Genomic DNA, 12,617 nt, shown 5'->3' with positions numbered 1-12,617 from the left:
GTTCAGGAGAGTGAAAAATATGTGCAGAACTGTACCATGTGGTAAATAGCAACTTTAGCCCCCCCCCCCCTGCAGAATCCCATGGCCAACTATTCTTTCCGTTGGAAACTTTTCTTCACCATAAATGTAGCATCAATTCCTAGGGTTTTAAAAATAATGATGTTTGCTGCTGGCAGGTGATGGCAGTGTCTTTGGCTACTTGGAACAGGATCTGTCATGTCTCAGGGACCCAGGTGGCTTCAGGACAAAGCATTGTGACTGAACCCTTAATTTGCTTCAAGCAAGCCTTTCTTCATGCTATTGAACTCTATTGAAAAACTCCCTTGAAGGTCTATCTGAGTAAATCTTTGACAGCCCTCAGGGTCCAGATCAGGCTTTCTCTTTATAAGATGCCTTTCTCTCTTGCATCTGTGCCCTCCTTTGTAAGTCTTTATTTCCTTGCTGCGGAAACCTCTTGCAGATCGGTGGTTATACTGTATAGCGTTTGGATTTGTTGTTGGATTATTTCTTGTGGTTCCAATCTGGATGCAGCCCCATATTTTCTACTGCCCTTTCTCTTCCCGCAGGACTTAGTCCATTGCTCATAAACTATAGTATGAAATGATAGCCAGCTAGGGAAGGACTGATGTTCATTTCTACCATAGCTGTTGTGTCAGAAGAGCAAGAAACTGGTAATTGGGCCATCTTCTGAGGGTCACATATTTTGTACACTGCCCAACTCCAGAGGGTACCAGTTACACAGACCATGAAATGAGTGCCATCTATTGAAATGCAACATGGTATCCCTGAATATCTTCCAGGGTCTACACATGGCCAGTGTTTACACATTATTATTATTATTATTATTATTATTATTATTATTATGTTAGGCTGGCTTGTCTAGAGACTGCCCTACCTCTTCCTCTTCATATTTTTGTCTGTTTCAGTGAGAAGTTAAAAATTAGTGAGGTATGTATCTAATCCTTCCATAACTCAATTATTTTTGTGTGTTTGTGGTATTGGGGATTGAACCTAGGGGCATTCTACCTCCAAGCTACATCCCCAGCCCTATTTTTTATTTTTTATTTTGAAACTGTGTCTCACTGAGTTGTGGAGGGCCTCACTAAGTAGCTAAGTCTGTCTTCGAACCTCGATCCTCCTTTCTCAGCCTCCAAAGTACTGGGATAACAAGTGTGCGCCACTACACCTGGCTCATTTAAGATAATTTTTGCAAGACAAGGTCATGAACACTCACATCACAAAAACCTGGGGTACTGGCAAAATGCAGAGTATTTCTTCAGTAGATTTAAAATCAGCCAAAGAGAGGAGCTGGTAGTTTTAATAACCAAAACTATTACTGAAGTATTAGGAAATGATTGTTGAAATAACTTTTCAGTAAGAAAAAGCATAGTACCCAAAAGGTTAATTTAATCCCACTGTCTTAACTTATCCATTGTAAAGCTTTTCTAATTCATTTAAATTCAGAAACCACTTAGGGTGAGGTTGCTCCAATGCCTACCGCTGTGTTAGACACATGGGAGATCAAATGTGAAAGATAGGAACTTTGCTGCCAACTGATTTAATAACCTTTTTTAGAAATAAAACATATACAATAAGTACGTACAAACACATTTATGTATGCATACATATACATACCATGTAAAGGCATCTTTTTTAAGGCAAAGATTGTCAGATTTTAGAGCTGAGAAATATCTTGGCAATAACATAGCTATCATCCTGCAGAATGTCATGGTATTAGTACTTCAGGCAGGCATTTGTATAAAAGAAACAAACTTCACGTAAGAGTGGTAGAAGCTCTTGACAGTTTAAAGGCTCAGAGTTTTGGATTCAAGTGTGCTCAAATGAACAGTTGATGGTAGTTACCTCAATTATAGAAGAACAAGATCATTTGTTAAAATGAAACCTGTTATAAATTTATTCATGAATTTTTAATAGCTAACTCATTTTTATATATTTGTCATTTGAAGCCATATAAATACTAAAATGTATAATGAATGTCATGGTTTTATATGCTATGGTTAATACCTTCTGTTTATTTCTATGGCATATGAAGGAAAAGTAAACAAGAGATAGGACCTTATTTTTTATAGCTAACATGATTATTACATTAAAACATTTATCATATAAATGCTTGGTAGAAAGGAATTTTCAGTTAACTGGAGATGAGAACAAGAAAGGTATTTTTGTATTCTTACTAATTTTCTAGATTTGATAGTGGTGTAAAATTTTGTTTAAAGTGTAAAAACATATTTTGGGCCACTTCTTCTTTGGACATCATTCTTCATTTGATTAGTTATTAGTCTCTATTAGAAGAGTAGGAGCAGCCAGGCGTGGTGGTGCACAACTATAATCCCAGTACTTGGAAGGCTGAAACAGGAGAATTGCAAGTTTGAGGACAGCCTCAGCAACATAGTGAAACTCTCATAAACCTAGTGAGATCCTGTTTCGAAACAAAAATAAATAAATAAATAAATAAATAAATAAATAAATAAATAAATAAGGAGCTAGGAGTGTAGCTTGGAGGTAGACTATCCTTAGGCTCAATCCACAGTACTATTTAAAAGAAGAAGAAGAAATGAGAACCTTTGTTCAATCTCTTTTGAGCCGGCTCCATAAGAGGTTTAAACATTGAGAACTGGAAAGGAGTCACAAAGATTAACCATATAATTCTTTGTATTTTTAATGTACTGGGGACTGAACTAAGAGACATTTTATCTTTTTTACCCCTATCCCTTTTTATTTTTTTACTTTGAAACAGGGTCTCACTAAGTTGGTGAGGGTTTTCCTAGATGCTCAGACTGGCCTTGAACCTGCAACCCTCTTTGCTTACCTGTTTCAGCCTCTAAAGTACTTGGATTATACGTGTGTGCCACTGGGCCCAGCTATGATTTCTTTTATTGGCCTCTGGTCAGATCGTAAGAATATCTCCATCTCCATTTTTTTCTTCTAAATCCATTTATTTATTTATTTATACTGAAGATTGAACCCAGTAACCAAAAATCTCAATTTTTTATTCATTTAATTTGTGTTATATTCTGTTTCCTTTTTATTTAAAAGTAGAGATGACAATAAATTCAGAGAAATTAGAATTGTACTTTAAATAAAACTTATTGTCTTTATCAGGGCCAACTTGAGGTTTTCTGCCACCTTTTATAAGATTTATGCCCATTAAATCTTAACATTCTCACTAAGTTGCAGAGTGCCTCACTAAGTAACTAAGATTGGCTTTCAACTTGGGATCCTCCTGTCTCAGCTTCCTAAGTACTAGGATTGCAAGTCTATGCCACCATGCCCAGTTTATATCCCAATTATTAATTTTTTTTGTGATACTGGGAATTGAACCCAGGAGCATTTTACCTCCAAGCTATACCCCAGTCCTATTTTATTCTTTATTTTGAAACAGAATCTCACTAAGTTGCCAAGGGCCTTGTAAGTTGCTGAGGCTGGCTGCAAGCCTATTATCCTCCTGTCTCTGCCTCTCAAATACTGGGATTACAAGCATGTACTACTATGCCTGGCTAAATTCCAAATTTTGATTCATTTAATTTGTCTTATATTCAGTTTCCTTTTTACTTAAAAGTAGAGATGACAGACTAAATTCAGAGAAATTCGAATTGTACTTTAAATAAAACTTTTATTGTTTTCATCAGAGCTAACGAGGTTTTCTGCCACCTTTTTAAGATTTATGTTCAGCATAATGCTGATTTTTATTGCCTTCTCTGTGCAAATACACACCTAAAGTTAAACCAGTGGTAGACCTACTGAATTTTTATGGCAAGACTTGAAAATTTTCTGGAAACTTTAAAAGCATGGAATAAAATCTTTGTGGGTATAATGGGGGTAGAAGTAGGAAATTTGAGGGAAATAGCAGAAACACATGCCAAAGATTTTGGCACCCTTTAGAAGACTGAAGAACATTGTAGTCATCACCCTTGTTCTCCTCCTCTTCCTCCTTCTCCTTTCCTTCTTCCTCCTCCTTTCCCCTTCTTTCTTCTTGAAGGTAAAAAAGATATTAGGAACAATTTGCTTATAAAAATGAGTAGGTTTAGTGGATTTTTTAAAATGTGAAAACCAGTACAAATTCATCAGTAAAATAATTTATGTTCTCTCCAGCCTTTATACAAATATATTTTTTTGGGGGGGATGAATGAATGAATGAATGAATGAATGAATGAATGAATTGAATGAACAGATCATGAGACATCATGACAAATCATGAAACATCAGAAAATTGAGGCTTCCGGGACAGATTCTTTTCAGTGCGTCAACTTAAGAGTTCTCTAGGAGAGGCTGAACAGAGGTGATAAGACAGTTCTTGTCCATTCAGTCACCCAGCTTTCAGTGGGATCACTTGGGCCACTCGAGAACTTCTATCAGTGAATAAGTAAATAGAGTCTAAAGTTAAGAAATTGGGCTGCTGGCTTTTCTCCCCATCTTCTTTGTCTTATCAATTGAAGCTCAGATAGTCTAAAGGGTGTTGAATGCATGCTGAGCCTTTGCTTATTTTAAATCTTCCTAAAACTTCCTAATAGCTATGTAAAAATTATATTCAAGACTTGTGTATATTACATGCTTTTCTGTTATGTGTTTCCTGCCACTAAAGCTTGATTTCCATCAACTGTACCTAGAAAACAACCAATATATGCTGCAACAGAACAAATGAGATGATAATAGTTTTAGCTTTTTATTTTTCTTTTGCTGTGTGTGTGTGTGTGGGGGGGGGTGGCTTCTTCATTCCCCCTCCCACCTCTTATTTGGTGGGATTGTTAACTTTTATTTCTGGACTGGTTCCAAGAGGATTCTGACTTATATTTCTGCCATGGTTTTATAATCTGTGTACTTAAAATTAAGTTACTTTTTTTTATAAGAAGAAGTAGCAATATCTTTTTTTTTTTTTTTTTTTTTTTTTTTTTTTTTTTTTTGCCGTACTGGGGATGGAACCCAGGGGCATTCTACCCCTGAGCTACACCCCCAGTCCTATATTTTATTCTTTATTTTGAAACAAGATCTCACTGAGTTGCAAAGGGCCTCACTAAGTAGCTGAGGTTGTCCAAAAACCGCAATCCTCCTGTCTCAGCCTCCCAAATGCTGGTATTACAAGTGCGCACCACCACAAGCAGTACCTACTTTTAACAGTTGTTACACAAAGGAACCTGACTTGCTTTGCTTTAATCGAGCTTTCTTTTCTCTTTTCAGAGGATGTGAAACAAGTTTTTGGGCAGACAACAATTCATCAACATATTCCGTTTAACTGGGATTCAGAATTTGTACAGCTACATTTTGGAAAAGAAAGGAAAAGACACCTGACATATGCAGAGTTCACCCAGTTTTTGCTGGTGAGTCTAGTTCTTAAAAAGCTAAAAAGAGTAATTAAGTAAAACCTGGGATCAAATTGTGTGTAAAAACAGACTTGCTTTGACTTGAGCCCTGAACTTTGATTTACCACAAACTTTCTATCACTGGTAAGACTACTCAATTTAGAAGTATTTCTTTATTAACATGTTAAAATCATAGAATTAAATAGGATCTTAAAAGATTGTGTAGAATCCCTTCCTTTTTAAAAAGGAATATACCTTGAGTTTCCACAAAATTAGATGATTTCCTCAAGGTGATTCAAGTCAGGAGGGGCAAAATTGGAACTTGTGACTGGCTCTATCATTATATTATGTACCTCTGTGTGTGTGTGTGTGTGTGTGTGTGTGTGTGTGTGTGTGTGTGTGTGTATTCATTCCTCAGGAAATGAGTATTCATCATCTGCATCTCAGTGTATCATTTCATCTGAGCCCTTTTACGGATTCAGCCACTGGTCTCAAACTTGGACTCGTGTGGATGGCTTTGAAAGCTATTATTGTCTGGGCCTCATCCCTCGGATTGATAGGATTGGGGGCGTTTGGTTATTTGAAGCTTCTCTGTTGACTCTAACTTGCATCCGGGTTTGAGAGCCACTGTTCTAGGGGTATTTGCCTCCCACGCATAACTCTGAAGGAGTTTGCATTTCTGGGGTACCCTAGCCCAGTCCCTCCAGCCTTTCTCTCTTCCCCTCCTTTCATTATGATTATATCACTGGGCCATTGATGTTGCCACCTGAAGAGTATTAGGAAATATATATGATCACAGTTTAGTGTTCCTCCAGAAACATCATTTAAAAAATGTTTTCGTTCCCGTGTTAACATTTTTTTGGAGGTCAATATCTGTAAGTCGCTGAAAAATTACTCCTTTAGATTTGTATGCATTTGTTTTGTTTCTCTAATAAATTTTATTTATATTTTTGTTAAATCTAACACTTAAAAATATTCATTTAAGGATATTTTTGGGTATGTTTAAATTCTGAACCATGAGGATGAGGAGAATTTGCCAGAGAAGTCACCTTTGGTTCTTATTGGTAGGCATCCTGGTGCTTTGGGCTCTTTTGTGTTTTGGACCTTGACAGACTTTCTGAGTGGAAGTTAGAAGCACAGCTGGTATGGAGTTGGAGGGTACACAGATACACACCTGCACCAGGCCGTGGTGCTCACTCATAAGCATTCTGTGGCATTCATTCTTGGGTGCTAACATATATAATTGGCTGACTTCAAAGGGTGTTTCTCTCTTTGACTTTTTTTGTGTGTGTGTGGTACTGGGGTTCCTGGAAGCCCTTCTACCTCCGGGCTACACTCCCAGACCTATTTTTTTATATTTTGAAATGGTCTCATAAGCCAGCGCGGCTGGCTTCGAACCGGCGCGATCCTCCTGTCTCCGCCTCCCAAGCGCAGGGGATTACAAGCGTGCGCCACCACGCCTGGCTCTCTCTTTGACTTTTAATAGTATCATTTTGATACGTAAAATTCATCATGCTTTTTAGTAGCCTTTTATTTTCCTGGCCTTTGGAAACATTAAACAAGATGCTGTAAGCCTATCATTGTATTTTCTTTATAAAGCATGTTAACGTCTAAGGACCTCATTTTTTCAGTTCTATATAAACATAAACTTACTTAAATAATTCAGGTGGAGAATGGAATGTGAGTTGGATTTTTGCTGTTGTTTATACAGGACACTGGCACACCGTAGGAGGCAGTATTCATTCTGATGAGGAATAATTATAATAATGCTATTGAGACAAATGCCTCAAATTGACTTTATGGAACACAGCCTAATTAACTTTTCGTCCTAATGGGATGTTGGTAATAGTAAGGATGATCGCATTTCCCCCTTTAAGCAAGTATCAATTATGCTGAATTGAGTCGATTGTAAACCACTTACAGCAGCTTCTCAGCCTTCCTGAAGATATGGGGGAACCAGGGTAGAGAATTAGATGGCTCAGGGACTACTGGTTATGTTTCTAGCTGCAGCTTTTTGAGCATTCACTTAAAAATTAGACTCCACTCTGTGATGGTAAATAGAATCATCCCCCAGTGTCCTGCATAGAGTGATTGTGACTTTGGAGCCAGAATGGAAGCGTTAAACTTTAACTAGATTAAAATGGCCTTGTTTTTTTGTGTCTGACTGCAGACCCTTGAAGGGTTTAAGGGAATTAGTAAATGTATTATGACAGGCTCTACGTGGAGGTCTGTGGATGCCAGTTCTGATGCCTTCCATGTGCCACTTCCCTCCATTTCAAACGCCGTGTTTACCTCCAGTGAGCTCTTTTCTGAATGCAGGGAGAGCTTCAGACCTCAACTTCAAGTGCCGTGTTTGCTTCCTTGGGGCCCTTTTGTGGAGACAGAAAGCTTCTGAAAGATAGAAGTGGATTTAATCCCCTGTGTCTTAGGCTCATGCTTTGTCAGGCTTGCACCACCCTTGTGCTCGAGGGCAGGGCTCAGGGAACAGGCACCCGCTCCCTGGTTGGCGCCAAGGTTATAAAAGCAGATACTTGGCTGTTGACAATGTGAAAGAGCTACCGTCTGCATGCCGCTACCTGTCACTGATGAGGACGATTTGCTGAAGGGACAGCTGAGAAGAGCTCATGGTTTCTGGGAGCTTGAGTGCCACATAGAGATGACACTAATCCCTTCGATTGAGGTCCTTAGAAAGTACTCAGGCTGGTTCCAGGCAGTGTGTTACTCATGCTTGTTATGTATATACACATGTGTGTAATTTGGGGACAGTGCCTTTCTCTGAAAGTTCAAGTTTTTTCTTCATTAGATATGTTAGTATAAGTAAATATGAGTGTGTTAAAACCACTATGTGGCTCTGAGGGTCTTCCTTGGTTCACATGTTCATCTTTGTGGGGTCTAGATTAGGTCTCATCCACTAAGGTGGTAGCAGTTATGGGCGTTGTTTAAATGATGAGCTGGTATTTCTTTTTCTCTACTTATTTGTAAAATTCATTAAGTGGTGAATCAATTTAATATTCTTTGAGCTAAATTTGCCTTATGTGTGCTATGCCTCATGTGTGCTAAATGTCTCCCAAAAGGCTCACATGTTTAAAGCATGTCCCCAGTGTAGCAAGGTTCAGAGGTGGGGCATGGCTGATGGGATTGGGTCACTGGGCCTGGAGACTGTATATGTGCCTGGTTTCTCCCTGTCTCTGCTTCTGGCTACCATAATGTGAAAGTGGTATTGCCATCCCTTGCCATCATGCTTTCTTCCTTGGAGTTGGCCAACTATTGAATGACCCTTTCGAAACTGTGAGCCTAAATGAACCTTTCCTTCTCCAAGTTGTTCTTGTTAGGTATTTTAGTTACAACAACAGAAAAGCTGGCTAAAATGGTGTGTGTGTGTGTGTGTGTGTGTGTGTGTGTGTGTGTGTAGAGAAAGAGATAGATATTTTTTTAATAATACTAGGGATTAAATCTAGAGTCTTGCATATACTAGGCAAGCTACTACTGAACTATATCATAGCCTTATGTATGTGTATATTTAAATATTCTATAACTTCTCCATATACCCCTACTCTCATCTCCTAGAACAAAGTTCTAATTTTTTTTTTTTTTTTTGGGTGTGTGTGTGTGTGTGTGGTACTGGGGGTGGAACCCAGGGCCTTTTCTAGCTCAAGGCTTTACTCCCAGACCTATTTTATACTTTATTTGGAAACAGGGTCTCACTAAGTTGCTGAGAGCCTTACTAAGTAGCCGAGGCTGGCTTCGAACCTGTGCGATCCTCCTGTCTCAGCCTCCCAAGCACTGGGATTACAAGCATGCACCACCACACTCAGTTCACAAAGTTCTAATTTTATAGTTACTACTTTTGACATTCTAGTATACCAAGATTTTTAGAAAACAGTTTGGAGAAATGTTTCTCTTCTATATCTGTGTAACTCCAGTTCATAAATGATATGAACCTAAAACTCTCTCCCCTGTTTGGAAGTCAATTTTGCACTGTAATAGTTACCCCTATGAGGCAAACCATTCAATTCAGCAAATATTTGTTGAGCATGCAGAGGTGCAAAGGCCTTCTGCAAAGGGCTGAGAGGTACAGAGACTAACAAACAGTGCTTGAGACTAATGATGTACATTCTGGGAAATGTTCTGGTTTATTCCATTTAATAGTTCAAAAGGAAAAAATGCAAACAGGTATAAAATTGTAGAATATGAGTTGGCTCTTTTCTAACAAAAGTCCCTAAGAGTTTGTAGCATAAACAGTAATGGGGGTATACACCTACAAACATTTTACATGTAGGTACAGCAGCCATCTGAAGTACAAACTTAAGAGAGCCAGGTATTACACTAGCATAGGTCATGTAGTTATCTGTCCATTTTATAGATGAGAAGGCCTTAGTTAGTGGCCCTTTGAGTTATTTTATTTGTGGTTTTGATTTCAATTTCACTTATAATTTATGATATTAAGCATTATTTTTTCAAGAGCGTTTGGTTCCTTATATATGTTCTTTGGAGAAATGTTTATTCCTTTGCTTATTTTTTTCTTATTGAGTGGATAGGACACTTTGGGGCACAGAATATGAGGTCTCTTAGATTTTTCTGCCAGGTTATTCTTTAGAGTCAATACTAAGAGGTTATTTTTGAAAATAAGTAATAATAGTGACTAATCTGTATGATCATTATACTTTACAAAGTTTTTTCAATTTTTTTCTGATAGTAGCATCCCCCCAGTATCTTGAGAACTAGTTTTCATTATCCTCTAGTATATATAAAAGAGTAAATAGACTCAAGGGTAAAATTTTGCATTTACAGATACTTTTCTGGGGAAATGGCCCATAGCTTTCATTAGGTTCCCAAAAGAATATTTTCAAACAGTAAAAAACAACTGCACTAGAGATTAGCTTCTTCCATGAAATCATAGGCATGTGAGGGATTAAAAAATATGATGGTGTTACCACTCTTCCATTTTGGGAGGGACTTTGCTTCTAAATAGGGGTGCCCAGTCATACATTGCTGGACATGTAGCATTCTTGACTTATACTCACTAACTGCCAGATATGATCCTTAGTTTTTTTGGGGGTGGGGGTGTTACTATCATTTCCAGTTATTTTCTGATACTCTTTTATAGTTGTGTCTATATTCCATATGTAATTATTAAACATGTAAAATTATCTACATTTAGGGGGTTTCCAGTGGCTACAACTCAGGTTAGAAAAGTCTAGGATTGATGCCAAAAATAATATTCTTGTTAACAAGGAAAACATTGCTATTAGTTACCTCTCTATATAGCATTTTTCAACTTAGGAAGTACTTTTACTCAGCTAAGTAAGGTAGTTACTGTTGTTTTCTTATGGAAGAGAAGCACTCAAGCTTAGAGAAGTTTTCTGGATATGTTCAAGATCATACAGGTGGAATGGAAAGTGAACTTAATTTCGCTGTATCTCCAAGAGTGTTTTCCAAATTTTAGTTGTAAAATTTATCTCAGGAGCTTATTTCAAATATACAAAGTCCTGGGCCTCTCTGTGGGGACTCTGATTCAGCATTTCTGGATAGGGATAAGGAACTGCCTTTATAGTAAATATCCTGAATTGTGATGCTTGAGATGGTTTGGAAACTATACTTTGAAAAACATTGGTTTAGACTACACAACTCTGAATATTTAAAAGCATAGAACCTAGCCTGATGTCTTCATCCTGAGGATGATGAGAAACCTGAAGAGGTTTTGTTTTAGAAGGATCACTCTGTCTTGTATGGGTAATTGAGTAGAAAAGGGCATGACCTATGAGAGGAAGAACAGTTGGTTACTCCCTGGTCCAAGAGTGCACAAGTATGGCCTAGGTTGGATGGTAATAGTGATGGGCCACAGAAGTGGATTCAAGAGAATTTACAGGGTTAGTCCTGACAAGGTTTGGTGAGTTAATAGGAAGGGGATAGTCATGGGTTTGTAGAACTCAGGGCTGACTCCAGGATTTTAGGTTTGGGCAAGTGGGAGGATGGTTTTATTAAGAAGAGGAGCAAAGGAAAAAGTGGCCTTACAGAGGGGTACAGAGTAATGCTTTGCATGTAATAGTGTTTGCATGTGTGTTGGTATTTGGACTCTGTCTCTTTTCCTTAGCTCTTAGCTCTTGGGAATTAAGATGATCCCTCAATAGGAACACAGATTTGGACTTTTTCAAGCAATTCTGTTCCCCATTTCATAGAGCCAGGGAATGTTACTGTACTCTGGGGCCTTCCTCCCCATGCTCTAGGAAGAAATTTGAGAGGCCAGATTCTGAGTTTGAGATTCCATTAGGTAAGAGGCAGGGTAGTTGACTAGAGAGGGAATGGGTCTAAAAAGCCTCTGCACTGTCTGCTCATCATGTAGAGCTAGACAGTGAGATTTCCTGACCCACAGAGGGCCCTTATTACATAGGCATGTTTCCTTGCAATTATATTAAGATTCTTGTTTTGTTATAAAAAGAACAGGATGAGACCCAAACAAGTGAATCTTAGTTGAAAGATCTGAGAACAGCATTGGGAACTCAGAGCTGTGTCTGGTTTTCCTGAATGGCCATTTGTATTGGTGATGGTTCTTGTTCTCAAAATAACAAGCCCTGGCACAACCTTGTTGGAAGCCAAAGTGAACTCAAGCCAGTGATGCCACAAAACAAATTTTTTTTAAATTAAGTCAGATTGAGCATAATTTTAACTTATGTGGGTTAGTCCATATTTGACCTGGCATACAGATCAGCACAAGTCTTTTGTGTGTGAAACGGATCTTTCGTTTATTCAGGTTCTAAGCCCTGAAAAGCAGACCACAGGGTTTCTACTGCTCCCAGGTGCTGGTGGTTGTCGCATATTACTCTCCTAGCTAGAGATTGGCTGCTGCTAGTCACCAATGGTCTTAGTTTTATAGTCGACATTACTTAGGGTTTGCTGTTATTTGCCAAGGCATCCTGAAATAAGGCAAAAATTTCAACACAAAAGATTATACATGTTAAAAAGGAAATTGTTCACCACCACCGCCACTCAACAACAAAAAAAAAAACACCTTCAACCATGGCAACATCAAATTCTCAAGCTTTGTTATTAAGGGATTTCACATGTTAACCAAAAAGAATCATTCATTAGGACTTGCTTAGGCCACAACTGTTTACACAGCTTGGTGGACAATTAACAAGGTCCTTGGTATCTCAAAACCATTTGTATTCCCCCTTTGTCCTCCAACTTGCCCATCTATATCAGTGAAAATATCTAGAACTTGGGCCTTTGATAGCCAGAGACCACTGTTGTATTTGTATATTAAGCATGTGAATTTCTTTTATGTTGATTCTAAGTTGG

General features: G+C 38.2%; 1 protein-coding gene across 1 annotated transcript in view; it reads left to right on the top strand.

The window, feature by feature from the left end:
• Positions 1-12,617, top strand: part of SLC25A13 (solute carrier family 25 member 13) — a gene marked incomplete at both ends in the record, with an annotated part of 180,780 nt that overhangs the window by 82,739 nt on the left and 85,424 nt on the right. Inside the window, 1 exon segment of the mRNA XM_080701717.1 lies at positions 5,197-5,336. Coding sequence (XP_080557843.1) covers positions 5,197-5,336 — 140 coding nt within the window.

Source organism: Muscardinus avellanarius, assembly GCF_963383645.1.
Source record: "Muscardinus avellanarius genome assembly, chromosome: 9".
Lineage (NCBI taxonomy): Eukaryota > Metazoa > Chordata > Mammalia > Rodentia > Gliridae > Muscardinus > Muscardinus avellanarius.
The sequence above is the reverse complement of the archived record's forward strand: the minus strand, read 5'-3'. Positions and strand labels throughout refer to the sequence as shown.